The 26424-nt window shown below is 45.4% G+C and overlaps 1 protein-coding gene across 1 annotated transcript; it reads right to left on the reverse strand.

The window, feature by feature from the left end:
* On the reverse strand, positions 1-26424 carry LOC104676093 (cytochrome P450 2B6). The gene is made up of 9 exons (XM_010380819.2): positions 26208-26424; positions 14626-14788; positions 14343-14492; positions 11723-11883; positions 9355-9531; positions 8611-8752; positions 6254-6441; positions 5918-6059; positions 1-1747 (listed from the first exon to the last, which is right to left on the reverse strand). The coding sequence occupies exons 1-9, from the start codon at positions 26376-26378 to the stop codon at positions 1566-1568; spliced, it is 1476 nt and encodes a 491-aa protein (XP_010379121.2). The 5' UTR covers positions 26379-26424; the 3' UTR covers positions 1-1565.

Below are 26424 nucleotides of genomic sequence, written 5' to 3' on the forward strand. Positions count from 1 at the left end.
TTGACCTGGGGAGGTCGGGCTTTAGAGATGTTTATTTAATTCTCAGCAGATTAGAAGGAACATTATCAGATAATCCAAAGCACCAGTGCAGGATCCCACAGCTCAGGGAACCTGGGCCAAGGAGGCTTTTGACAGAGGGAAGCAGTAGGAAGAGGCAGCTGGGAATGAGGATGGGGGAAGACTACAGCCGTGTGTGACTGTGGTCTACAACAGGCACGGCCCTCAAAAACAGCATTCAACGTGAAAGCAACCAGACACAAAAGATCACATATTACGCCTGTAGTATCAGCACTTTGGGACGCTAAGATGGGTGGATCACCTGAGGCCAGGAGCTCACGACCAGCCTGGTCAACACGTCCCTACTAAAAGTACAAGAAAATTATCCAAGTGTGGTAGCAGATGCCTGTGATCCCAGCTACTTGGGAGCTGAGGCAGGAGAATCTCTTGAACCTGGAAGGCGAATTTGCAGTGAACCAAAATCGCGCCACAGCACTCCAGCTTGGGAGACAGAGCAAGGCTTAGTTTAAAAAAAAAAAAGTCAAATATTGTATGATTCTGTTCATAGGAAAAAATCAGAATCAGTAAGTCCATAGAGACAAAAACCAGATTGTCAGGGGCTGAGATGAAAAGGAGAATGGGGTATGGGGAGTGACAGCTTGACAGGTATGGGTTTTGTGGGGGAGGGGAGATAATGAAAACATTTGTAACTAGGTGAATCACCTGACATCAGGAGTTTGAGACCACCTAAAAATACAAAATTTAACCAGGCATGGTGGGGGGTGCCTGTTATCCCAGCTACTCCAGAGGCTGAGGCAGGAGAATCTCTTGAACCCAGGATGTGGAGGTTGCAGTGAGCTGAGATGGCGCCACTGAACTCCAGCCTGGGTGACAGAGCGAGATTCTGTCTCAGAAAATAAGAAAATGTTTGGAACTAGATGGTGGTGGTTGTACAGCTTTGTGAATGAACCACGTGCCACTAAATTGTACACTTTAAAATGGCTAATTTTATGTTATGTGAATTTCATCTTAATTTTTAAAATTATATATATATGGCCAGGCACGGTGACTCACACCTGTAATCCCAACACTTTGGTAGGCCAAGGCGGGTGAACCACTTGAGTTCAGGAGTTCGAGATGAGCCTGGCCAACACGGTGAAACCCCATCTCTACTAAAAATACAAAAATTAGCCGAGCTTGGTAGTGCACAGCTGTAATCCCAGCTACTAGGGAGGCTGAGGCAGGAGAATTGCTTGAACCCCGTGAGTGGAGGTTGCAGTAAGCTGAGATTGCACCAATGCACTCCAGCCTGGGCGACAGAGTGAGGCTCCATCTCAAAAAATATATATAATTATATATATATAATATTGTATATTGTAATTTTCAATAATCTCACTTCTTCACTCACTTGCAATGTGACCTCAGACAACTGGTGCCATGGAGGGGAAGGAAGCTGGTTTGCTGCAGGTCTCTCAGAGGCAGGAAGTTGCGGGGAGTCAGAGCCACTGTCTACAGAGGTGGGGACACTGAATGACCCTGGAATCCTTTGACCCCTTCCCTCAGCCCCTTCAGCGGGGCAGGAAGCGGATCTGGTACGTTGGGGGTATTTTGCCCACACCACTCTCCTGAGGTGTCAGGTCGATGTCTTCAGGAGCCACGGGGCTGGCCACGGAGAAGTTCTGGAGGATGGTGGTGAAGAATAGGAACAATTCGTTGCGGGCAATGCCTTCACCAAGGCAAATCCGCCTCCCTGTGGACACAGAAGGTCACCAGCATGGGCACATGGCAGGTGCATACTCTTTGCCCTGATATGTCCCTAAGTCCAACGTATGTCCATTGCAATGGATTTGCATAAGACTGGCCTTTAACCTACAATTCAGGATGGACTTTTAGGACGCTGCTCTGAAACCAGGTGCAAATCTTTGAGTGGATGTGCCATGTTCATTTCTCACTCTCTCTCTCTCTCTCCTCTCTCCTTTTTTTTTTTCTTTTGAGATGGAGTCTCTCTCTGTCACCCAGGCTGGATCACAGTGGCACCATCTTGGCTCACTACAACCTCCGTCTCCCACAGGGTTCAAAGGATTCCCATGCCTCAGCCTCCCAAGTAGCTGGGATTACAGGTACCTGCCACATTTTTAGTAGACATGAGGTTTCACCATGTTGGTAAGGCTGGTCTCAAACTCCTGACCTCAGGTAATCCACCAGCCTTGGCCTCCCAAAGTGCTGGGATTACAGGCATAAGCCACCACGCCCAGTGCCATGTTCATTTTTCTGGTAGAGGGTTTGTAGCTTCTGTTAGAGTTCCAAAGGGTTTGGTGACCCCCCCCAGAGTATAATGACTCACTTCTGGTTGTGTGTGTGTGTGTGTGTGTGTGTGTGTGTGTGTACCTCTACAAGTGTGAGTGTGAGCATATTTATGACAACATTCTTAGTGTTCTTCACTTCTCATATGGGGAGAATGGCACCTCTCTCAAAGGGTTCTTGTGAGGTTAAAGGAGACAATTGACAAAATTCTTAGACTAGCACTTGGCTTGTGCTAAGGAGCCTTAAGGTTTGGTTATCGCCTTGTGTTTGTTTCTGGGGGTATGTGTGGGGTGTGTGTTTCTGGCCACGTGTCTGTGTGTGTGTCTCTAGGCTGTCTTCTGGTCTCAGCCTGAGATCCACAGGCTTCAAGAGCTCAGGGGGGAAGAAATCCAAATTGTATATAAATTGTGAATGGGACACATGCATATGAGACAGGGAGGGTCTATGGCTTCCACTGATTCTCAGAGGTGCAAGGAACCCCCAGTGGGTTCTAAACCACAGACTTGGAGAAAAATGAGAACAAAGGGAGCTGGGAAAAGCTGAGGCAAAGACAAAGGGAGCCTTTCCCTTCACTTCAGTGTTTCGTAATCTGCAGACCTTGGAAAGGCCATGTCAAGTGTGAGTTTTCAGGCATTCCCTACGCCTGTCAAGTTGTTGGACAAGTGTGTCTACGTGGACGTGTCTGGAAAAGGGTCCGCGTCCCTTTGGCACATCCACAAGGTGGGCAACATGAGCTTAGAAACAGGCAGGTCTCTGGGCTTGTTCTTCTGTAACTATTTGTGTAACCTAATGTTTTCCACAACAGCCTGATGCTTGTTACCTCCCTCCCATCACGCCCTCCCCATCTCTGGGGCCGTCTGTTTGAACACCTTTTGGAATTTCTTTGAATGCAGCACACTTTTGGCTTGGGTTATACCTTTCTTTCTGCCCCTGGAAGCCCTACCCCTGTCTTTTTCTCTGTCTGTGCCTGTCAGACACAGTTTTTCTCCCTTTCCTCTCCTTTTTCGGCTTTCTTCCATCTTGCTTAACTTCCTATCTCTGCCTATTTGAATCTGATTCCTCCCCAATCTCTCTTGCTCTGTCCTTTCTTTTCATCTCCCTCTAAAGATACCTTATTTGTCTTGTTCATTCTTTCTTCCTCTTCTTATGTCACTCTCTCTTTTTCCTATCTCTCATCTGTTTCTCTCCTTTCCCTCCTTCCTTCTCCCCTCCTCCTTCCTTTTCCTCCTCCCTCTCCTCTTATTCCTCCTCCTCCTCCTCCTTATGTGGCCCTCTCTCTGTGTGTCTCTCTCTCTCCCTCTCCGTATACTGTCTGATGTTCACCTGCTGTCTGTCTTTCTGCCACTGTCTCCCCATCTCTTTCTCTTAGGGTGTTCCCTCTTTGTCCCTAACTCTGTTTCTCAGTCTCATTATCTTTGTTACTTATCTGTCTCTGTCCTTATTTTCCTAAATCTCTGCCTCTCTTAAAACAAAGTAGCAAGCCAGTTGCAGTGGCTCATGCCTGTAATCTCAGCACTTTGGGAGACCAAGGCAAGCTTACCACAAGATCAGAAGATCAGGACCATCCAGGCTAACAGAGTGAAACCCTGTCTCTACTAAAAATACAAAAAATTAGCCAGATGTGGTGGCACGAGATTGTAGTCCCAGGTACTTGGGTGGCTGTGACAGGAGAATCGCTTGAACCCAGGAGGCAGAGGTTGCAGTGAGCTGAGATCATGACACTGCACTCCAGCCTGGGCAACTGAGCAAGACTCTATCTCAAGAAAAAAAACCCAAAAAACTTAAGATAGCAAAATTGAGAGATGACATTAACCCTCAAGCCATCACCCCACATGTTCCCAACTTTTATTGAAGGTAAAATGTGGAAGGAGGCCACTGTACTGGACAAAATGAGGGGCTGGGCACAGATCACTGAAGTCACTGATCACTGAAGTCACTGATGAAACTCAAGACTGGGGGTTTGTTTCTGGGGCCTTTCATGGATGGTGCATGCTAAATTAAATTAAATTTGGCCTAAAGTGGCCTCCCTACATAACAAACCATAATAACTCAATATGTAACTCAATATATAAACAAACTGCAATGTAACTTGAGAGTATATTCTTTTTTTCTTTTCTTTTTTTTTTTTTTTTTTTTTGAGACGGAGTCTGGCTGTGTCACCCAGGCTGGAGTGCTGTGGCCGGATCTCAGCTCACTGCAAGCTCCGCCTCCCAGGTTCAAGCCATTCTCCTGCCTCAGCCTCCCGGGTAGCTGGGACTACAGGCGCCGCCACCTCGCCCGGCTAGTTTTTTGTAGTTTTTTTTAGTAGAGACGGGGTTTCACCGTGTTAGCCAGGATGGTCTCGATCTCTTGACCTCGTGATCCGCCCGTCTCAGCCTCCCAAAGTGCTGGGATTACAGGCTTGAGCCACCTCGCCCAGCCGAGAGTATATTCTTGTAACAAGTAATCTTGGCCAATCAGGGCAGCCAAGCTTCAGCCAATCACAGGCTGCAAGCTGCCCAGACACACTCAGATAAGGCAAATACAGAGCTGTAACCAATCAGGCTGTTTCTGTACCTCAGTTCCTTTCCCTGTGGATAAATAATGCCTGACCACATTGCTGGGTGGAGCTCTCTGAACCTTTACTGGTTCCATGTGCTGCCCAATTCATGAATTGTTTCTTTGCTCAAATAGACTCTGCTAAGTTTAATTTGTCTAAAGTTTTTCTCTTAACCAGCCAAAGAGTGGAGGATGAGGACTGGGACAAGTCAGAGCACGTCAAGACCTTCTCCACCCTCCAGTGCTAGAACAGAAATCCAAACTCCTCCCGCTAATTTCAAGGTCCTGCCCAGCTGAGCCCTTTGTCTTATTCCCTTCTGCAATCTACACCCAAGGCTCACTGGGCTTCCTATAGTTTCTCAACCGTACCATTACGTTTCCACCTTTGGCCTTTGCCCTTGCTGTTTCCTTTGCCTGGAACACACTTTGCAATGGTTGATTGACGCTCACCCATGAACATCTTGGCTTGGAAGCCAGTTCCTCTGGTAAACTTTTCCTTACTGACCCACCACAAGACTAGCTAGTATTTCCTATTTTGTGCTCCCAAAGCTCCATTTAGAGTACTTATGTCTAATTATAATAATAATTGCCCTTGTGAGTATGTCCTTTGTGCCAGGCGGTTCTAAGCATGTTGCAGGCATTCATTCATTTCCTGAGATGATTGTTTTACTGTTATTTGATGAATGTCCATCTTCCCTGTTGGACTTTAAATTTCCTGGGGCAGGAACCCTCTCTCTGTGTGACTTGTTTGATGCAGTATCTTCAGCCCCCAGTAGAGCACTGGGCTTAGGGTAGAGCTCAACACATTTTTTTCTTTTTAAGAAAATGAATTCACTGAGGTCTAGAGATGTTAAAATACTTGCCCAAGGTCCTGCTTGCCAAGATGTGCCTTTGGGAATGTGATCTTCCTTTTCAAGCCTCCTTACAGGGTTGTAGTGAAGATGGAATGGGATAAGGCAGGTGAAGCAATTGGAATATATTAAGTGCTCAATTAATAAGGACCTGTCATTGTTTTTCTCAAATTGAGGGTAGGATCTGCCCTCTGGTGTCTGGGAAAGAAATTGTGGGTCCAGCTTACCTAAGGAGAAGGGGATAAAAGCTTCATTCTTCTTCAATGCCCCATTGGCATCCAGAAAGTGGTCAGGATTGAAGGTGTCTGGTTTTTCAAAGTAGTGTGGGTCATGGAGAGCAGTGCTCAGGAGGGAAAATACTTCTGTGTCCTGAGGGAGGATCACAAGATCAAAAGATACTGTCATTCCCTTCCCACCCTCCACACACACACACCACAAAAAAAGAAAAAGAAAAAACAAAAACAAGGGGACTCAATTGAGAAGTTTCAAAAAGGTTGAGTTTGGGGATTAAGAGAACCCAGGATGCCCACAGAGGAAGGATGTGGGGTTCCAGCCGGTCTTACCTTGGGGATGATGTACCCTCGGAAGCTGGTCTGTTGTGTGACAATGTGGGGCACACCCATGGGGAGAAGGTCGGCAAATCTCTGAATCTCGTGGATGACTGCCTCTGTGTATGGCATTTTGGCTCGGTCATCAAGCGCTGGAGGGCGATGTGGGCCAATCACCTGTTCAATCTCCTTGTAGACTCTCTCTGCGGAGGAAAGAACACGAATGAATCTCATTTTAAAGAGGCATTTCAGGCCGGGCATGGTGGCTCATGCCCATAATACCAGCATTTTGGGAGACTGAGGCAGGTGGATTGCTTGAGGTCAGGAGTTCAAGATGAACCTGGCTAACATGGGAAAACCCCATCTCTACTAAAAATACAAACAATTAGCCGGGTGTGGTGGTGCACGCCTGTAGTCCTAGCTACTCAGGAGGCTCAGGCAGGAGATTCGCTTGAACCCAGGAGTTGGAGGTTGCAGTGAGCTGAGATCATGCCACTGCACTCCAGCCTGGGTGACAGAGCAAGACACCTTCTCAAAAGAAAAAAAAGAAAACAAAAATTTTAAAAAGAGACCTTTCAGCAGGGACATTACTTCCTCTTCAACAATGAAAAACCTATAGTAAAGGGTTAGATCCTTGATACCCCTCAAAGCAATCGGCATGGGGTGAGGGGAGGAGGGAGGAAGCAACAAGAAGTCTCACTGCTTGAAACCTAATGAATATTAGGGATCCTCTACCCATATGCAAACGTACACACCTATGTGCACACACACACCACGATTTTACATGGAATTTCAGATTAAGAACAACCACTCAAAACACCCTCTCTAAGACGAGTAGAAAATAAACTAATATTTATTTTGTGTATAATATACATGAGACACTATTCTTGGTTCTCAGAAACATAGCAGTGTAATAGAACAATAGATGAATCCATGAAAACTGGATAGACAAATAAATATATAAATCAATCAGTCAATAGATTAACTCATGGATGGAAAGATGGATGAATAAATGAACAAATGAATAAATGGATGTATAGATTTACTTATCAATTAGTAGATGGATTGCTTAATTAATCACTAATGAATGGTCCATAGAGAAATCAATGAAACCAATTAATGAATAATCACATGAATGGCTAGATTTACGGAAGAACAAGTGAATAAGTAAATTAGTGAAGTATGAGTAAATAAAGGAATAAAGGAATGGCTGAATTGAGTGATAAATAGATCAGAGGTGAATAAATGAGTGAATTATTGTGATAAATGAAGGAACGCATGGATGGAATAAGGGTGAATTGAAAGATTGACTGATGCAAGGATAAGGGTGAAACCTAGTTCATGGAAGGATGGATGAATGCATGAATGAATGAATGAATGAATGAGCTAATGAATCAATGACAAATAGTCCATCAACATATCACTATTTCAGAGGATCAACTTGTGGATCAAGTAATCCAAATAAATGAATGACAGTATATGTCTTTGGATGAATCATAAATCAAAGAATCAGTGAGTATACATTCTTTAATTAATGAATTAAAGAATGAATAGATGAAAAGATAATTAGATGAATGGATCAATTTTAAAGTGATGGCACAGAAAGTCAAATATTGCATGTTCTCACTCATAAGTGAGTGCTACAAAATGTGTACACATGGACATAGAGAGAGGAATGATAGACAGTGAAGACTCAGAAGAGTGAGGGAGCAGAAGGGGGTGAATGATGAGAAATTACTTAATGGGTACAATGTACATTGTTTGGGTGATAAATACCCTAACAGCCATAACTTGACCACTACAAAACTTGGGCATGTAACAGAACTGCATATGTACCCCTTAAATTTGTACATCATGAGGTCAGGAGATCGAGACCATCTGGGCGAACACGGTGAAACCCCGTCTCTACTACAAATACAAAAGATTAGCTGAGTGTGATGGTGGGCACCTGTAGTCCTGGCTACTTGGAAAGCTGAGAAGGGGAGAATGGTGTGAATCCTGGAAGTGGAGCTTGCAGTGAGCCAAGATCATGCCACTGCACTCCAGCCTGGGCAACACAGTGAGACTCTGTCTCAAAAAAAAAAAAAAAAAAAAAAAAAAAAAAAAAAAAAAAAAAACAAAGAAAAAAACAACTTAGAACAAAAAATCCTTAAGTGATGGAAGAAACCAGTGGGAGAACGTATGGACAGGTTCTTCATGCGTCCATGCATCCACCAACAGAATTGGCTTGGTTGGAAGCTAGTCCAAAGCCTGCAGTGCTCCCAGAATAGGAAGCCAGCATCCACTCTCTCATCCAGGTGGTATCCATAGCCCCATTTCTACAGTTCGGAAGGAGCTCAGAGGACCCCCTTGATTGGCCGTCCCTTGCCCACCTGCGACATGAGGGTATTTGAGCATGAGCAGGAAGCCGTAGCGGAGAGTGGTGCTGGTGGTCTCAGTGCCAGCAAAGAAGAGCGAGAGCGTGTTGAGGATGAGGTTCTGGTGGCTGAATTCACTGTGTGGGTTGGATTTCTCCTGCGTCCACAGTAGGGAGGGGAGAGGAGGGTCAGGGGAGGCTGTAGCCTTGCTGTGCACACGCCCGTCTCCCTGGCTGCCCTCTGTTTGCCTAAAGGTCTTTGACACTATCTGGCTCAGTGTGCTCTTCTCTGTCCTCTTCATGTCCAGCCGCATATCTCTAACTCGTCTCTCTCAGCCTTTCTTTACTCTGCCTGGCTCTGTTTCTATCTCTCTCCACATCTCTTTGATGTGTTTCTCTCTTTTTGTCTCCCAGTCTCTTTCTGCCTCTGAGTCTTTTCTTCTGTTGCTGTATTTTTGTCCCTTACCCTGAATTCCTTCCTCAGTCAATCTTCTCTCTCTTTCTCTCTCTCTGTCCCTCTCCCTCTCTCCCCACCTCCCCTCTCTCTCTCTCTCAGTTCCTCCTCCCTATTTTCTCCTTCCTTTCACCTCATCTTTCTTTCCTTCCTCATCTCCTCTCCTCCCTTTCACTATTCTCCCCTCCCTAGTCTTTGTTCTTCCCTCCCCCTCTTCCCCTTCCCTACCACTTTTCCCTCCCTCTTCTCACCTCTCCGCCTTGCCCTCCCTCTCCTCCCCTCCCTTTTCCCTCTCCCAGACCACACTTTTTCCATTTGGAGCAGGTAGCTGTCGATGAGGTCCTGGGGGGCGCTGGGGTCCAGGGTTTCACGGTGCTTCTCCACACTGTGGCCAATAAAAGCATTGATTTCCTGCAGGTTTTTGTAGACTTGCCTGTGTACCCCAGGAAAGTATTTCAAGAAGCCAGACAAGAGCTCAAACAGCTACAAGAAAGAAGGGGTGGTGAGGTTTGCCTAGGGCTGAGTGAGCAGGTCACAGGGAGAGGGCCCTTTCTGGGCCCCAATACCTCCATGGGAACCCCCCTTCCCCACTCTCCTCTGCCTCTGAACCCCTCACTCACTGACTCTATGTCTCATTTGATCTGTTATTCTCACATTTACCTCTTTCTGCATCTTCCTCCCTCATCCTTCTGTCTTTTTCTTGGCCTCTGCCCCATCTCCCTGCCTCTCTCCTTTCTATCTCTTTGTCTCTGTCTCGCTTCCTTTCTGTGCCACTCATTGTCTACCTCAGCCTGTTTATTTGTCTTTCTCATACTTCTCTCTCCCTCTTCCCACCTCTCCTCATCTCCCTTGCTGTGTCGGACATTGATAAAATGATTCTTACACAAGATAAGCCTGTTGACACTTTAGGACTATGTATTTTGGAGCATATCTCTATTACTTTGATGAAGAATGGAATGCCTAATTTATTGCAAATAATTGCAAAAATGCAAACGTATATACTGAGATGTAAAATTCCTTCTTAATCTCTCCTTCTAGAGATGACCATTGTTAACTGTCTGGTGGGTCTCCTTCCAGACTTTTCTCTGTGGTTCTCAATGGGAGGAGAACATTAGAATTATTGGTCGGGCTTGTTACAAATAATCACTTTGGGCCCCATCCCAGACTTTCCAGATCAGACCGTCTGGAAAGTAGGGTCCTGAAAATCCATAACTGTGACAATCCCACATGTGAATCCAACATACACCCTTAGTTAATAGAGGTAGCTGTGTTGACCAGCCTGGCCAACATGGTGAAACCCCATCTCTATTAAAAATACAAGAAAAGAGCCAGGTGTGGTGGAGCTCGCCTGCAGTCCCAGCTACTTGTGAGGCTGAGGCACGAGAATTGCTTGAACGTGGGAGGTGGAGGTGGCAGTGAGCCGAGATCACAGTACTGTACTCCAGCCTGGGCAACAGAGCAAGATACTGTCTCGAAACAACAAACCAACAAACTACTGCTATGCATACTGTTCTGCAGCTTGATATTCTTAAATTTGATATGTAATAGGCACATTTCCATGTTAATAAGGAGACTTTTTAGTATTTTAAAAGAACAGAAGGTTACCTTTATAATCTGGGGAATGTTTTTTTTAAAAAAAAACAAAACAAAAACAAAACAACAACAACAACAACAAAAACAGGTAGAAGGAGAAATCGGAGAAAATGAAGAAATCCTTCCTGTCATGCATCCTTGATTTTCTTCAGGTGAGGAGCTTTACCAAAGACAGAGAAGCAAGGATACAGAAGAACGAGGAGCAGGCTGGGCACGGTGGCTCACGCCTGTAATTCCAGCACTTTGGGAGGCCAAGACGGGCAGATCACTTGAGGTCAGTAATTCGAGATGAGCCTGGCCAACACGGTGAAACCCCGTCTCTACTAAAAACACAAAACAATTAGCTGGGCGTGGTGACAGGCCTGTAATCCCAGCTACTCAGGAGGCTGAGGCAGGGGAATTGCTTGAACCAGGGAGGTGGAGGTTACAGTGAGCTGAGATTGCACCACTGCACTCCAGCCTGGACCACAGAGTGAGACTCCATTTCAAAAAAAAAAAAAAAAATTTGCCAGATGTGGTGGCACATGCCTGCAGTCCCAGCTACTTGGGAGGCTGAGGCAGGAGAATCACTTGAACCTGGGAGGTGGAGGTTGTAGTAAGCAAGATGGCACCACTGCACCCCAGCCTGGATGAGAGAGTGAGACTCTGTCTAAAAAAATAATAATAATAACAAAAATGACATCCAGGAGCAGAAGAGTAGAGATGAAGCCCAAAGCCTGATTCGTTCTCTCTCTCCCTCTCTTTCACACTCATTCTCATCAACTCTGTCTCTCAGGATCTCTTGATCTCTTTGATCTCTGCCCTTCTTTGTCTTGTTTTTGCTCATCTTCCTTCTCTCAGTCTCTCTCTGACTCTATTTCTGCCTCCACATCATGCCCCATTCTCTCTCTCACTGTCTCTATCCCTGTCTCACCATCTCCCCTCCCTCCAGGTCTCCATGTCTCTGACTCTCCACGTGGTCTCTGCCTTTCTTCCAGCGATAAGCTGCATTTCTGGGCCCCCAAGACAAGTCATCCTTTTCTCGTGTGTCCTGGATGTTCACCTCGCCCCTACCCTCCCTCTCCTTCTCCCTCTCCCTGACCTGGCCGAATATAGAACTGGTGAGTGAGAAAGTATTGTAGAACAAGTTCAGCATCTTCAGGAACTCTTGATCTTGGTAGTGGAAGCGTTTTCCAAAGACGATGGAGCAGATGATGTTGGCGGTAATGGAATGGAAGAGGAAGGTGGGGTCCACGAGGGCTCCTAGGAAGAAGCAGCAGATCTAGGACACAGACTGAAGGACCTGGGGAACATCAGGTTGTCACCCATCTCCGTGTGATTGTCTGCCATCACTCAGTAATGATAACCATAAGAATAACCATAACAGCTAATTCTGTATCAGCACTTCACACATAATTCCATTGAATTCTCTCTACAACAATGTGAGGCAGATGCAATCTGATTATTAGCTCCAATTTTTAGATGGGCAGACAGAGAGGCTGAGTAATTTGACTAAAGTTGCACAGTCACTCATTACTGAGGCCAGGATTTAGACCCAGGCAATGCAGCTATAGAGTCCATGCAGCCGGTTCTCACTCTACACCTCCTCTCAGGCCCCACCTCTGACTCTGGGAGCGAATACAGTTAAATCCCACAGATAGGAGCTGGGCAGAGTAGGTGTTCAATCAATTGCTTGTATAAATGAAAAAGCCCTGGGTGGGCACAGGGGCTTATACCTCTAATCCCAGCACTTTGGGAGCCTGAGGCAAAAGGATCAGGAATTCAAGACCAGCCTGGGCAACATACGGAGACCATGTCTCTATAAAAAAAAATTTAAAAATGTAGCCAGACATGGTGGCACATGCCTGTCGTCCCAATTGAAGGAGTCCAGGGGGCTGAAGTAGGAGGATCACTTGGGCCCAGGAGTTTGAGGCTGCAGTGAGCTGTGATGGTGCCACTGCACTCCAACCTGGGTAACAGAGGGAGATCCCGTCTCTAATTTAAAAAAAATTAAAAACCATCTTTCTACCCCTACCTATTACTCCCCATTCATCTCTTCTTTTCACATATAGGGCTCTCAAGTCTTCTGGGAATTGTTCTGCACTTGTTAATTGATACCTGTATACACCAGGCTCAGCCCTGGCTCCAGCTGGAGGGTGATCTGTGAACGCCCAAGAACATCAGGTTGGCGCAGCCTCTCTCTGGGTCTCACTTGCCTGTCTTCTCTCATTCCTCTGCAGACCTTTTCCTGAGCCTTGTCTGTCTCTCTAATTTTCTCTGCCTCAGTTTCTCTTTGCCTTTGTTTCTTTCTGTCTCTCTGTGTGTATATTTGTCTCCCTCCTACTTTTTTTTTTTTTTGGAGACAGAGTCTCACTCTGTCATGTAGGCTGGAGTGCAGTAGTGTGATCTCAGCTCACTGCAACCTCTATTTCCCGGGCTCAAGCAATTCTTCTGTCTCAGCCTCCTGAGTAGCTGGGATTAGAGGCACATGCTACCAAGCCTGACTAATTTTTGGAGTTTTAGTAGAGACGGGGTTTCACCATGTTGGCCAGGCTGGTCTTGAACTCCTGACCTCAAGTGATCCACCCACCTCAGACTCCCAAAGTGCTGGGATTACAGGCATGAGCAGCCACCATGCCCAACCTATATTTCTTTGTTTTGGTCCCTCCATCTGTCTCTTTCCTCCTGCCTGTGTCACTCTGTTTCTTCCTGTCCTTCTCTTCAGTCTTCTTGTCCCTGTTTTCGTATAGCTCCTTTGTCTCTACCTCCCCACATAGCCTCTGCATTTATGTACCAGAGTCTCCGAAGACATTTTGATGAGAGATGGGAAACACCTGGCATGAATGAGATGGAGGTGCTAGCCAGAGACCCGTCACCTGTATTTCCCACAGACACCAAGTTATGGAGAACTCAGAAACAACCTAGTGCTTCTTTCATGACCCCTCCAGCTGCACCAGGGCGGAACAGCCCACCCGGCCTGTTTGCTCACTGCCAGCTCATCAGCACTGCACCCAGCGCAAGGAAAATACAGTTCATTATCTGTTAAATGTCTGTAGTTTTTTCTTTTCTCTCTTTGCTTTCTTTTATATAATTTCTGTCTTTGTCTTCGATAGACACAATTGATCCATGAAAATATATGTCTTTGAGGATTTGTTTGTTTGTTTGTTTGTTTGTTTGAGACAGGGTCTTGCTCTGTTGTCCAGGCTGGAATGTAGTGGCACAATCACAGCTCACTGCAGCCTCAACCTCCTGGGCTCAAGGGATAGCATAGTCCCACCATAGCCTCCTAAATAGCTGGGACTATAGGCACACACCACCATGCCTGGCTCATTTCTTTTCTATATTGTGTACAGACAGGATCTCATCATGTTGCCCAGGCTGTTCTCTAACTCTTGGCCTCAAGCAATCTTCCCGCCTGAGCTTCCCAAAGTACTGGGATTACAGGTGAGAGTCATCGCATCCAGCCTCTTTGAGCAATTCTTGGACATTATACACCTGGCATCTCTTTCTTTCCCTGGCTCTCTGTGTTTCTCTCCTGCCCATCCCCATCCCTCTCTATTCCCCTGTCTCTCTCCCTCTCTGTCCCTATCCCTCTGTCTGATGGTGTCTCCGGTTTCGTCTGTCTCTGTCTCTGCCCACATATACCTCTCTTTCTACTCCCGTGCACCTGCATCTCTCAGTGTTTCGTTGTCTTTCTTTCTTATTCACCTCCCAGGACTCACCCTTGGATTTCCGAAGCTCCTCTATCAGACACTGAGCCTCCTCCTGAATCCGCTCCTCCACACTCCGCTTTCCCATCCCGAAGTCCCTCATGGTGGTCAGAGAGAATCGCCGAAGCACCTTCCAGCGGTTTCCATTGGCAAAGACCACGCCTGGGGTGTGGGGGAGGTGTGGGTGGGTTGCACAGGAAGTTGGAAGAAGGCTCTGAGTCCTTCTTCCCCCCATATCCTCCCTTCCCTGAAGCATCCCCCACCCGCCCCCTCCCAGTGCCTCTGAGGCCCTCACCATATCCCTGGAATACTGGGTCGACGATGGCGATTTTTCCCCGGCCAGAGAAGGCCTCAGCATTGTCCACCAGGGCCTCCCGTATGGCCTCTACTCCACACAGCATGACCACGGGCCTCGGTCCCAGGTGTACTGTGAAGACGTCCCCATATTTCTCTCGGAACTGCCAATCACATCCACACCCGGGGTGGCTGTTAGTCAGCATACACCTCAGTTGTAAAACCATCAAAATACTTACATAACAGATTGGTAATTAGCCCCTCCCCAACATCCGCCTTCCCAGGCTGCCCTTTCCCCTGCCAGGACCCAGCGACTAAGCGTTAACGGTTAATGGTATCCAAGGGAGAGAATATAGTCATGGGTTCTTAGTTTCTGTTTCCTGTTGGGCCAGTAAAGCCCCTTCCTCATCCTTCTTTTCTGTGTATCAGTAGAGACAGAAACTGAAAACCATGGCCTCTGGCTGTTAAAAGACAAACAAAACAAAACAACAACAAAATAAGGCGGGTTGGACAAGCTTAGGTTAATGGGTGGCCCAGCCAGGGTCTGCTCTGATTGGCTGATGCCCTAAACAGTAGCGATGGTTGGTAAAATACGATGAATATCACTCCCATCCCATACTTCCTACGATCCGTGGTTTTGCTTTTTGCGGTTTCGGTTACCTGCATCTAACCGCAGTCTGAAAATATTAAATGGAAAATTCCAGAAATAAACAATTCATAAGTTTTAAGTTGTGCATCATTCTGAGGAGGATGATGATTGTCTCTCACCATCGACTCTGCCCCACCCAGGACAGGAATCATCCTTTGTCCACCACGTCTGCACTGTGTATACCACCCTCCCTATATAATGTGATTGTATAGGAAAAAATCCGTATGCATAGGGTTCAGTATTATGTGGGGTTTCAGGCATCCACTGGGGGTCTCAGAAAATATCTCCAGTGGATAAGGTGGGATTAGTGTGCAGCCACTTGGGGAACTGCTGGGCAGTATTTCCTGAAGCTGAACAAATGGATACGCAGGAAACCAGCCACTTCACTCCCAGGTACATGCCCAACAAAAATGTGTACGTGTATTCACCAAAAAATGAACAAAGTAGTCACAGAAGTTTTCTTAATAAAATACTCATCAACATAGATATAGAGAAACAATGAGGGTTTCACATAATAGAATACTATACAATAATGAAAAAGAACAGACTACAGCTACACTCGATAAGGTGGCTGAAACTCACAGGCATAATGTTGAGTGAAAGCAACTAGACACAAAAGAGTCCATGCATCATAATTTTATGTGTATGAAGTTCAAACACAGGGCCGGGCGCGGTGACTCACATCTGTAATCCCAGCACTTTGAGAGGCCAAGGCGGGCTGATCACGAGGTCAGGAGTTCAAGTCCAACCTGACCAACATGGTGAAACCCCGTCTCTACTAAAAATACAAAAATTAGCCAGGCGTGGTGGTCCTTGCCTGTAGTCCCAGCTACTTGGGAGGCTGAAACAAGAGAACTGTTTGAGCCCAGGGAGGTGGAGGTTGCAGTGAGCCGAGATTGTGCCACTACATTCCAGCCTGGGTGACAGCACAAGACTCCATCTCATAAACAAACAAACAAACAAAGAAAAAGAAGTTCAAACACAGATAAAATCAATCCATGATCAAGGTGGTAGGTGGATAGTGACTACAAAAGAATAGGGTGAGGGGTTTTGAGGAACTCTTGCTACTTGGCCTGCATGTCAGTTACATGAGTGTGTTCTGTGTGTGAAAATTCGTTGAGCTGTGCACTTTTTACGGTGATGTTCAACTTCAATAAAAACTTGACAAAAAATCATAAAAATGGTTAACTACTTAAAAATGCCCTGCATTGATCTCTGCAAAGCCCCTTCACTGCTCTCCAGGCTTACAAGCTTACACCCCTTAACAATTGTTTCAGTGCCCCACAAGCCAGGGTAACCCCACTAAAATGTAAAATAATTAATATCCCTGTGCTCACCAAGGCCTCCAATACTCCCACTTTGCTGAGAATAAGATCTGAAGTCTCCACAGATGGTTCACATGGTCCTACATGACGTGGCCCCATTACCTCTCTGACTTCTCCTCCCACTCATTCCTCCATGTTGTTCCCTGAGATTTTTCCTGCTTCAGGATTCTTGCAACCACCTCTGCCTCCTTCTGGTGCCTTCCACCTGAATCTTTCCTGGTCCCAGCTCAGAAACAAAGCAGAAGGAGTCTTTCCTTAACCACTCAACCTAACGTAGTTCTCATCACCTTCTGAAATAACCCCCTGCTTAATCATAGCTCTTGTCCAACTAACAGTTCCTTATCTGTTTATTTTTTGCTTATCTGTCTCCGCCAATGGAATGTCCATGAGCACAGTGACCTCGTATGTCTTGTCCAAGATGCCACATCATCAATTCCTAGAATATTTCCTGGTACATAGAAAGTGCCCAGTGAATTGTTACTGGATTTGTGAATAAATGAATGAGTGGATCAAGGTAGTTGCCATTTAATGAGCACTTATTATATACTAGCTGTATGCAATATCCCATTTAATCCTCACAACCACCTTAGGGGCACACCTTCTTATTGTCATGATCTCAACTGACAGAAGAGAAAACTGTGACTCAATGCATAAGAGCTGAATCTGAGACATGAGCCTGCATCCCTCTGACTCCAAAAGGAATCTGGAAGGTTATTGGGAAATGGAAAAGCAACAGCACCACCCTCCTCAGCCTTGACACACACTTGCTCATGCCCTCCCTCTTTACTGCACCCCCAAAGAGATGCAATCATAATAGACGGTCGTGAATACCTAGAAGATCCTTGGAAGGTTTATGAAAGAGTTTTAGGGAGTCTGTGAAGCCTCACAACTCTATGCAAACATGTATGTGCCTATTTAGAAATGGGGGCCACAGCTTCAATCAGACTCTCAGAGGATTTCATCATCCACAAATTGTTAAGCAGCTTTAGTCTAGGAGGGCTTTGGAGACAGACCTCCTGCTGGATCTCAGCTTCCCCTTTTCCCATCTGTGTGACACTGGACAAGGGCTTTCCCCAGGCTGAGCATCACCATCCCTACTTTTTTTTTTTTGAGACAGAGTTTCACTCTTGTTGCCCAGGATGGAGTGCAATGGTGCAACCTCGGCTCAGGGCAACCTCCGCCTCCTGGGATCAAGCAATTCTCCTGCCTCAGCCTCCCAAGTAGCTGGGATTACAGACATGTGCCACAACGCCCAGCTAGTTTTCTGTTTTTTTTTAGTACAGATGGGATTTCTCCGTGTTGATCAGGCTGGTCTCGAACTCCTGACCTCAGGTGATCCCCCCGCCTTGGCCTCCCAAAGTGCTGAGACTACAGGCATGAGCTGCTGTGTCTGGCCACCATCCCTACTTCTAAGAAGAGGGCAGCACCTCACCTTGTCCACAGGTAGTTGTAAATGACACCTGGACCATGACAACACAGATAATTCCCAGCCACATTACTCTAGTGAGAAAATTAAGTCCATTGATTCACATGATAGCGTGATAGTCTTGTGACACGTGGAAAATGATGGAAAGAAAACAATAGGCACTTGGGACCTTCACCTATGTGATGCAGCTCTATTTGGTGGGGAGGGATCCCCAGATCTGCGACCCCCTACCGGGGGCCAGGCAGCACTTTACAGGCCCTGGCCGACTGCCAGTTCTGCTGAGTCAGGCTTGGAGCTTTCGCTCACTGACTCCTTCATTTGTTCCCGGACACATATTTACTAAACGCCTACTGTGTACCAGGCACTATGTTCAGCACTGTGCTGAGACCTCACAGGCCTTCCTTGTCTGGAAGTGTGAGGGAGAGCTCAGCCACAGGTTCACAGGTAAATGCAGCACTGTCGAGGACATAGGCTCAGTAAGGAGGGGCAGCTGGTGTATGAGAGCATATGGTGGGGACCTGGGGCCAGGAAGTCTTCTCAAGGGAGCTGCTGCCTGCCTGGATAGCTAAGGAACCCCAATAATGAAGAATGGACACTGTTCTTGAACTGACATAAACCAAGATGACCCACCCACATCCTCAAACAACAACAACAACAACAAAACAAACTATTTGCCCCAAGTCCTCCCTGTGAGATCATGGAAATCTCTGCTGCAATAAAGAAGGGGAGAGGGTCAAACATGTCTATTCAAAACTTATCCCAATGCTTTGGGAAGTTGAGGCAGAAGGATTGCTTCAGGCTAGGAGTTCGAGACCAGCCTAGGCAACATAGTGAGACTCTCCCCCAAACCCGCCCTACAAAAATAAAAATAAATAGTGGAGCATGGTGGCTCATAGTTATAGTCCCAGCTACTCTGGAGGCTAAGGTGGGAGAATCTCCTGAGCCCAGGAGTTCAAGGCTTCAGTGAGCTATGACTGTGCCATTGCACTCCAGCCTGGGTAACAGACTGAGACCCTGTCTCTAAAACAGTTAAAATGAAAAAATTCTTCAATATCATTCCTGACAAGCCTCCATGTTCTATGAACTAACAAGTTAGCCACAAAGATCCTTTTGAAAACTCATTTTAGGCAAATACGAATTTCACTGACAGTTTTGCTTGTTTCAGAATTTGTAAAGGATTGGGATATTCAATGACCATACCAGCTTACATAAAGAAAGGGGGCCGTGAGATACCAAGAGCTAGAAGGATCAGCAAATTCTGTTAATAGAGGCATGATTGGTGCCCAGGTAGCCTCTGCAGAGCTTGGAAAAAACCCTTAAAGAGAGGGTTCAGTGAATTGTGTAGGATGTCTTTGGCCAGAATTGAAACCTATACACACTTTCCTAAATGTTATCACTCCTCACACTGCAGATGATATATATTTTTTAAGAGACAGGGTCTTGCTCTGTTGCCCAGGCTGGAGTGCAGTGATGTGATCATAGCTCACTGCAGCCTCAAACTGCAGGGTTCGAGTGATCCTCCTGCCTCAGTCTCCCAAGTAGCTGGGACTACAGGCACATGCAACCATGCCTGGCTAAATTTTTAAAACTTTTTGGTAGAGACAGGGTCTTGTTTGGTTGCCCAGGCTCATTTCTAACTCCTGGGTTCAAGCAATCCTCCCACCTCAGCCTCCCAAAGTGTTGGGAATACAGGTATAAGCCACCACGTCTTTGAGTGTTGATCGGTTGGGTGGTGAGTCACCCAAACAACATCTTACCTAATTATAAGCCTCCTTGGTTCCCTCCATGGCATTGCCCTGAAAAATCTAAAGGTTCCATAATTTGAGAGTCTATGACCCAATTACCTTGTATCTTCCAGGTAAAGTGACAGCGTCTAACTAACAAACAAAGACCGCGTGTTTTGACTAAATGTCTAAGATAAACATATATGTATGACAAGTATCACATTCATCATGTGTATGTCCATGTATTCTGTCTAAGCAAATACTTTTAAAATTCATAGTAGTATTGGCTTATATACTCTGTACTTGGTATCAGTAAAAGACCATTGATAAGAAAAAAATACTCTATTAATAGCAAAAGGATAACAAGCCTAAGATTCAGGAGTATGGTAACATGGGAGGGGGACGGGGAAGAGGAGGTGGAAGGTGTTGTCAGTGTTCTAATTCTCCTATTGGAAAGTGGGTTGATTGATTACTAATAATAAGTAGGTAATTAAACATAAAATCATGCATGGTAAGCAGTGATAAGCCAGGTAAATACTGAGTAAGTGTCAGTTACACATTATAGGGCATTATGTATACTGTTGATAAGCACTCCCTGCCCAGACTCCTTTCCTGCTCTCCCTCTCTCCTCCACTGTCCTGGCACTGACACGGGCTAGTCTTCTCTCTCTCATTGGCACAGCAAAATCTATTTGATTCGTGTCACCATCTCTTTTACCTCATTCTTTCAGTGACAGGCAGGTACCCAAGGATGTAACAGAGGATGGCAGAGAAGAGTGATATTCTATGCCTGTGGCTCACACCCAGACACCTCTTCATGCTCACTCACCCCTCCAAGGACAGTGCCCTCATGTTCCAATTCAGAGACAGGGTGTCAATCTGTTACCCAGGCTGGAGTGCAATGGCACCATCAAATTACCTGTGTTAACCTATTTAATAAGCCAGTGTTATGTACCTGAAATAGAGAAGCATAAATTGCTACTTATGGTACTAAAATTTGTACTTAAGAGGCTGTAATTCCAATGTGATGCTTGTACTCATGGAGATCCTGGATGGCCACCTGGTCCTTCCTGAGTTCTTAAAATTTCCATCACTAAAAGCTCTGCATTCCATGACTCATCACAGAAGAGATAAAATGATCCAAATTATGAAAAAATATTGATGAGGTGACTCTTGTAAGTTTGCTAAATGGTTTATAACTAATATTTGGTTTATCAAATCCATAAGTCTAGTAAGACAACCAAAACCTCAGGCGATATATTTCTGGCACTTGGTGGATCACTTGAACACTTGAAGATGGAGTTAATTCAACTGCCACCTTCACTGCATGTTTTCTGGTTGTATTAAAGGCTTCCTGTGCACAAAGATCAATGCCATAACAGGAGCTAAAAGGTAATTCGAAAGTGTATTTCCTTACTGGGCATTCCTGGGGAACTCTCCAGTGATAGAGGTACTTGCTTCACTAGACAAGTGGTGAAATAGTTAAATAAGGTATTGAAGAAGGATTTAATGAAATCAACTATAACCTAATAGTAATAGCAATAAACATTTTAAAATCCGCTTAAAATTGCTGCAAAGTGTGACTGCACCTGACCCTCAAGTTAAGAGACTATTAACAGCCTGTCTTCTCTCTATGGACAGTGGACCTTATCTCTACTCCCCAACTCCACATTTCTCAAAGGTTATTATAGGCCCAGTGAGTTCCTGCACGGCTGCAGGGTCACAAGATCGATAAGTTTAGGTTGCAAGACATGTCTTTCTCAAGATGTAAGAAATGTTAATTAACTGCTTTGTTTCTCACTTCTGTAACTTGCTTCCCGCCTCCCATAGTTCCCGCCTTAAGATGTTTAAAAGGAGGAAAAGCCCTTTGTTTGGGGCTCAGACTTCCTGGATGTGTGTCCGGCTGAACCAGTAATCACCTTAATTTAATAAACTCTGCTGAACTTTTTTCAGTTTCTCCAGTCTTTGATTGTTCTGCAACAGTATTACAAACAAAAGGCATTAGGCAAAGCATGCTGAATTGATTGGAGTCCCTTGGTCAAAGGTATTATTGATTGATGACAATCAGATCCACTCCTACTGGAAAGACATAGATTGATCTCTTGTAAAATAGTAATAGGAAGGCCTATGCCCCTAATAATAGAATCTCATGCATCTCCCACTCATAAACTCTGATATGACTCAATAATGCAAGGCTTTAATCCATTATGCCAAAGCACGTTTTTGCCAGGTAAAAGGAGTCGTTGATGACCCATCAGTCAATGACAGCCAGACCTTTCACGATCTAGAATTTAGTGGTTGGGCCCTTTGGAAATGTCACCAGAGAAACTGTCCTTGAACTCCATTGGAAGGGACCATACCAAGTTCTTCTAAGACTGTCGTTGTACTCCATTGCAAAGGACAGTGCCAAGTTCTTCTCTGTAGCAAAACTTCAGGGTCTAGGATCTTGGATCCACATCTCTCCATTGAAAAGGACCCTTCTAAATTCCTAGAACTGCATGTCTGTTGGAGACCTTAAGGTAAAGCTGTCCGGGGAAGTTTCTCCCCAGATGCAGTTGGCATCCTATATGTGGACAGTTTTTCCGAGATTGTGGATCAAGATTTCTCTTCTATCATGCAAGCATTACCTTTTATCTTTTCTTCCCTGTTTTCTTGCTGTCCTGACCCTTTTCCTTTCCTTACAAGAAAATCCACAGGACTATAATCTGCGAATGGCTTTAGCAAAGGCTTATACTCTAGCAACAAACAAACAAACAAACAAACAAACAAAAACAAGCAATTGTTGAGTTTGTGAGTCAATGTCCCAAAATCAGGAAATAATTTCACTGCTGCCAATGCCTCTTCGGGTTCCCAACGGGAATCACCCTCAAACCCCAACGGAGGAGTGGAAAGCTATATCTTGATATTCCAGACATCATTGCCACTTGCTTTTTTGTACTCACTGGAAATATTTGGCAGTGATTATGTTATTAGTTAGTTAATATAATAACAGTTTGTAATAACATATTATTAACTAAGGACATAATCACTACCAAATATAGAAAATGTATCTGAATGATGGCTGCAAAAAGGCATATCGTGCTTCCAGGCATCCCGTATGCAGGACCTGGGGACAACCTATATGGATATGGGTAATTGCGTGTGTAATGTTACTGGATTAAATATGATAAAGTGGCCAGGCGTGGTGGCTCATGCTTGTAATCCCAGCACTTTGGGAGATTGAGATGGGAGGATCACTTGAGGCTAAGAGTTCAAGACCAGCCTGGTCAACATAGCAAGACCCCAACTTTATAATAAATAAATCAATAGGTAAATATAGTAAAGTCTCTTTCTAACTAAATGCAACTATGCACCCTTGCAGCATGCTAGAAAAAGACCACAAAAAAAGTAAGTTTCCCACCTTGTTCAGGAGCTATACAGACTTATGGGTAAACAAATTTAATTGACCTCTGCTCTGATGTTAGTAGGTGACCCTCTTTTCAAACCCCACTTTGGGAGATTGAGATGGGAGGATCACTTGGTTCCTTGGTTCTGCTGAGGTTTGTTTACTGTTCTTTCTCCTCACTGGTCCAGAACTTGCTATTTGTCCTAGCTCACTGCTGCTTTCCAAATTGTTTCCCTGAGAGTTGCCTGATACTTCCCATAGTTAAAAGCCAAAACAGTCAATAACTGAAATTACTGCTGAGAAAAGGTTCCAATGGGGTTCCTGGGTGCTCACTCTTGGTAGTATTGGGGGTGACAGTTGTGTGGAATCTGAGGCTAATCTATACATTAAGGGACATCTTGAATTTTGTAGCCAGCTGAACCTTCAGGGAGTTCAGATGGGTAGAAGCCACTCTCCAAAAAGGGGATGAGAACATTTGTGTTCAACAACGCAATTTTAGATCTCCTCCTTGCTCATCTTGGAGGCTTGTGTATGGTGCTGAACAAAACCGAATATTGCTCTTACCTTTCCTGTGAATTCACTAGTACATATAACTGAATTTAAAATGTGGATGACACTGCTGTTTCTCTAGACACTGTCACCAAATACACTAAGGACATTTCTCGGGGAAAGAGAAGATACGTGTTTACAGGTGCAGCTAACAGTTGGTTTGCAAGCATCCTGAATGGTGATGGCAAGTGATATGGTTTAGCTCTATGTCCTAACCCAAATCTCATCTTGAACTGTAATCCCCAGGTGTGGAGGGAAGGACCTGGTAGGAGGTAATTGGATCTTGGGGGTGGTTTCCCCTATGCTGTTCTTGTGATAGTGAGTGAGTTCTCACAAGATCTGATGGTTTTATAAGAGGCTCTTCCCCCTTTGCTCTCTCTCTCTCTCCTGCCACCTTGTGAAGAAGGTACTTGCGAGTCAGTTACATCCCTTTTCTTTATAAATTACCCAGTCTCAGGTAACTCTTTATAACAGTGTGAGAACGGACTAACACAGCAAGCCTGACTATCCCAAGGTTTTCTACTCTTAATGTTTCTTCTGGTGGATCTCTAGGATACTATGATATGTGTTACCAGGCCAACTACAAATGAATACCTCTTTTAATCAAGTCATTTTATAGCAAGCTATGATCCTTAATCACCGTCATGCCCTGAACAAAGTCTATGACCAATCGGACTCTAATACTATTGAACTATGTTTATTCATAGCTTTGAATCATTCGATTTTGATCAGTTTGGTTCATGGAGACTCCTGGTGAGGTACAGACTTCATTTTCTTTGTATTACCCTCCTGAGAGCCATCATAAGAGTCTCCCTGATGTGTTGTATTTTCTCAAGAGTCTTGACCAGGTGCGGTGGCTCCTACCTGTAATCCTAGCACTTTGGGAGGCCAAGGCAGGTAGATTGCTTGTGCCCAGGAGTTTGAGAGCAGTCTGGACAACATGGCAAAACCCTGTCTCTACAAAAAGTACAAAAAGTAGCTGGGCGTGATGGCATGCACCTGTAGTTTCAGCTACTTGGGAGGCTGAGGCAGGAGGATTGCTTGAGCCTTGGGAGTTCAAGGCTACAGTGAGCCATGATCGTGACACAGCACTCCAGCCTGGGTGACAGAGTGAGACCTTGTCTCAAAAAAAAAAAGAGTCTTTTTTTTTTTTTTTTTTTTTTTTTGAGACGGAGTCTCGCTCTGTTGCCCGGGCTGGAGTGCAGTGGCCGGATCTCAGCTCACTGCAAGCTCCGCTTCCCGGGTTTACGCCATTCTCCTGCCTCAGCCTCCTGAGTAGCTGGGACTACAGGCGCCCACCACCTCGCCCGGCTAGTTTTTTGTATTTTTTTTTTTTTTTTAGTAGAGACAGGGTTTCACCGTGGTAGCCAGGATGGTCTCGATCTCCTGACCTCATGATCCGCCCGTCTCAGCCTCCCAAAGTGCTGGGATTACAGGCTTGAGCCACCTCGCCTGGCCAAAAAAGAGTCTTAAATGCTCATATACTGCCATTCTTTGTACATCCGATGGTCTCATTACAGTATGAATAACAAAAACATGAAGAAAACATAAAGAATCACTCAACTACTTTGATATTGTCCGTTGTGAATTCCATACTGAGAGTCCATTATGATGGTGAGAGAAGTAATGTTAATGCCCAAGGTTTTGGTCAATCTCAAAATTTTGAGGCTGACCAAAAGGGGAGAATTGTTTAATTAAATTAAATTTGACCTAAGCTCTCTGTATAGAGTGAACTGTAATCTAACTCAGAAGTGTATTCTTTTTCTTTTCTTTTCTTTCTTTTTTTTTTTTTTTTTTTTTTGAGATGGCATCTCCCTCTGTCACCCAGGCTGGAATGCAGTGGAAACATCTCGGCTCACTGCAACCTCCGCTTACTGGATTCAAGTGATTCTCCTGCCTCAGCCTCCTGGGTAGCTGGAATTACAGGCACACACCACCATGCCCAGCTAATTTTTGTATTTTTAGTGAAGACAGAGTTTCTCCATGCTGGCCAGGCTGGTCTCGAACTCCTGACCTCAGGTGATCCACCGCCTCAGCCTCCCAAAGTGCTGGGATTAAAGGCATGAGCCACTGTGCCCAGCCCAAACAAATATATTCTTGTGACAAGTAGCCAAGTGTTGGCTAATCAGAGCAGCTGGGCTTTCAGTCCACCACAGGCTGCAAACTGCTCAGATTGTGTCCAAGTAAGGCAAGCTGTGATCTGTGGCCAATCAGGCTGTTTCTGTATGTCACCTCCTTTTTCTGCCTGTAAATACCGCTTGCCCATACTGCCATGTGGTGTCTCTCCTGGTTTAGGGAGTTGCCCGATTCATGAGTGACTTGTTTGCTCAAATAAACTCTGCTACATTTGACTGATGCTTTTCTCCTAATAATAGCACCCATCATGCTTCACTATGCTCCGTACTCACCAACCATCCCCGTGCCATCCCTGACTCAGGAAGTCTGCCTCAGTCTGTTTGGTGAAGGATCCCCGAGTACAGAGGCAAGAAGCAGCCCACCCTCAGACCCCATTCATCTGTGCCTTACCCTCTGAAAGGATTTGAGTAGGCCTCTTCTGTCCATCTGCAGAAGGTTCCCCAAAAGGGGAAGAGGGCGGGGACCTGGTGGGAGGCGGCCATGGGCTTTAGGGTGGTGCTGAACCAGGAGTAGCAAGAGGCCTGTAAGGAGTGCAAAGAAGAGAAGGACGCTGAGCTCCATGGTTCTGGTGTGACTGCCCTGCACCCCACTGCAGCCTCCAACTGGG

This window comes from Rhinopithecus roxellana, chromosome 12 (genome assembly GCF_007565055.1).
Source record: "Rhinopithecus roxellana isolate Shanxi Qingling chromosome 12, ASM756505v1, whole genome shotgun sequence".
NCBI lineage: Eukaryota > Metazoa > Chordata > Mammalia > Primates > Cercopithecidae > Rhinopithecus > Rhinopithecus roxellana.

Bases quoted from the DNA above. Each gene is read 5' to 3' on its own strand.
- LOC104676093 (XM_010380819.2), bottom strand. From the start codon at position 26,378: ATGGAGCTCAGCGTCCTTCTCTTCTTTGCACTCCTTACAGGCCTCTTG. The intron at 14,789-26,207 runs GTAAGGCACAGA...TGTGATTGGCAG, and splicing joins TACTCAAATCCTTTCAGAGG to TTCCGAGAGAAATATGGGGA. The intron at 6,442-8,610 runs GTGGGCAAGGGA...TTTCCTCCGCAG, and splicing joins CAAATACCCTCATGTCGCAG to AGAGAGTCTACAAGGAGATT.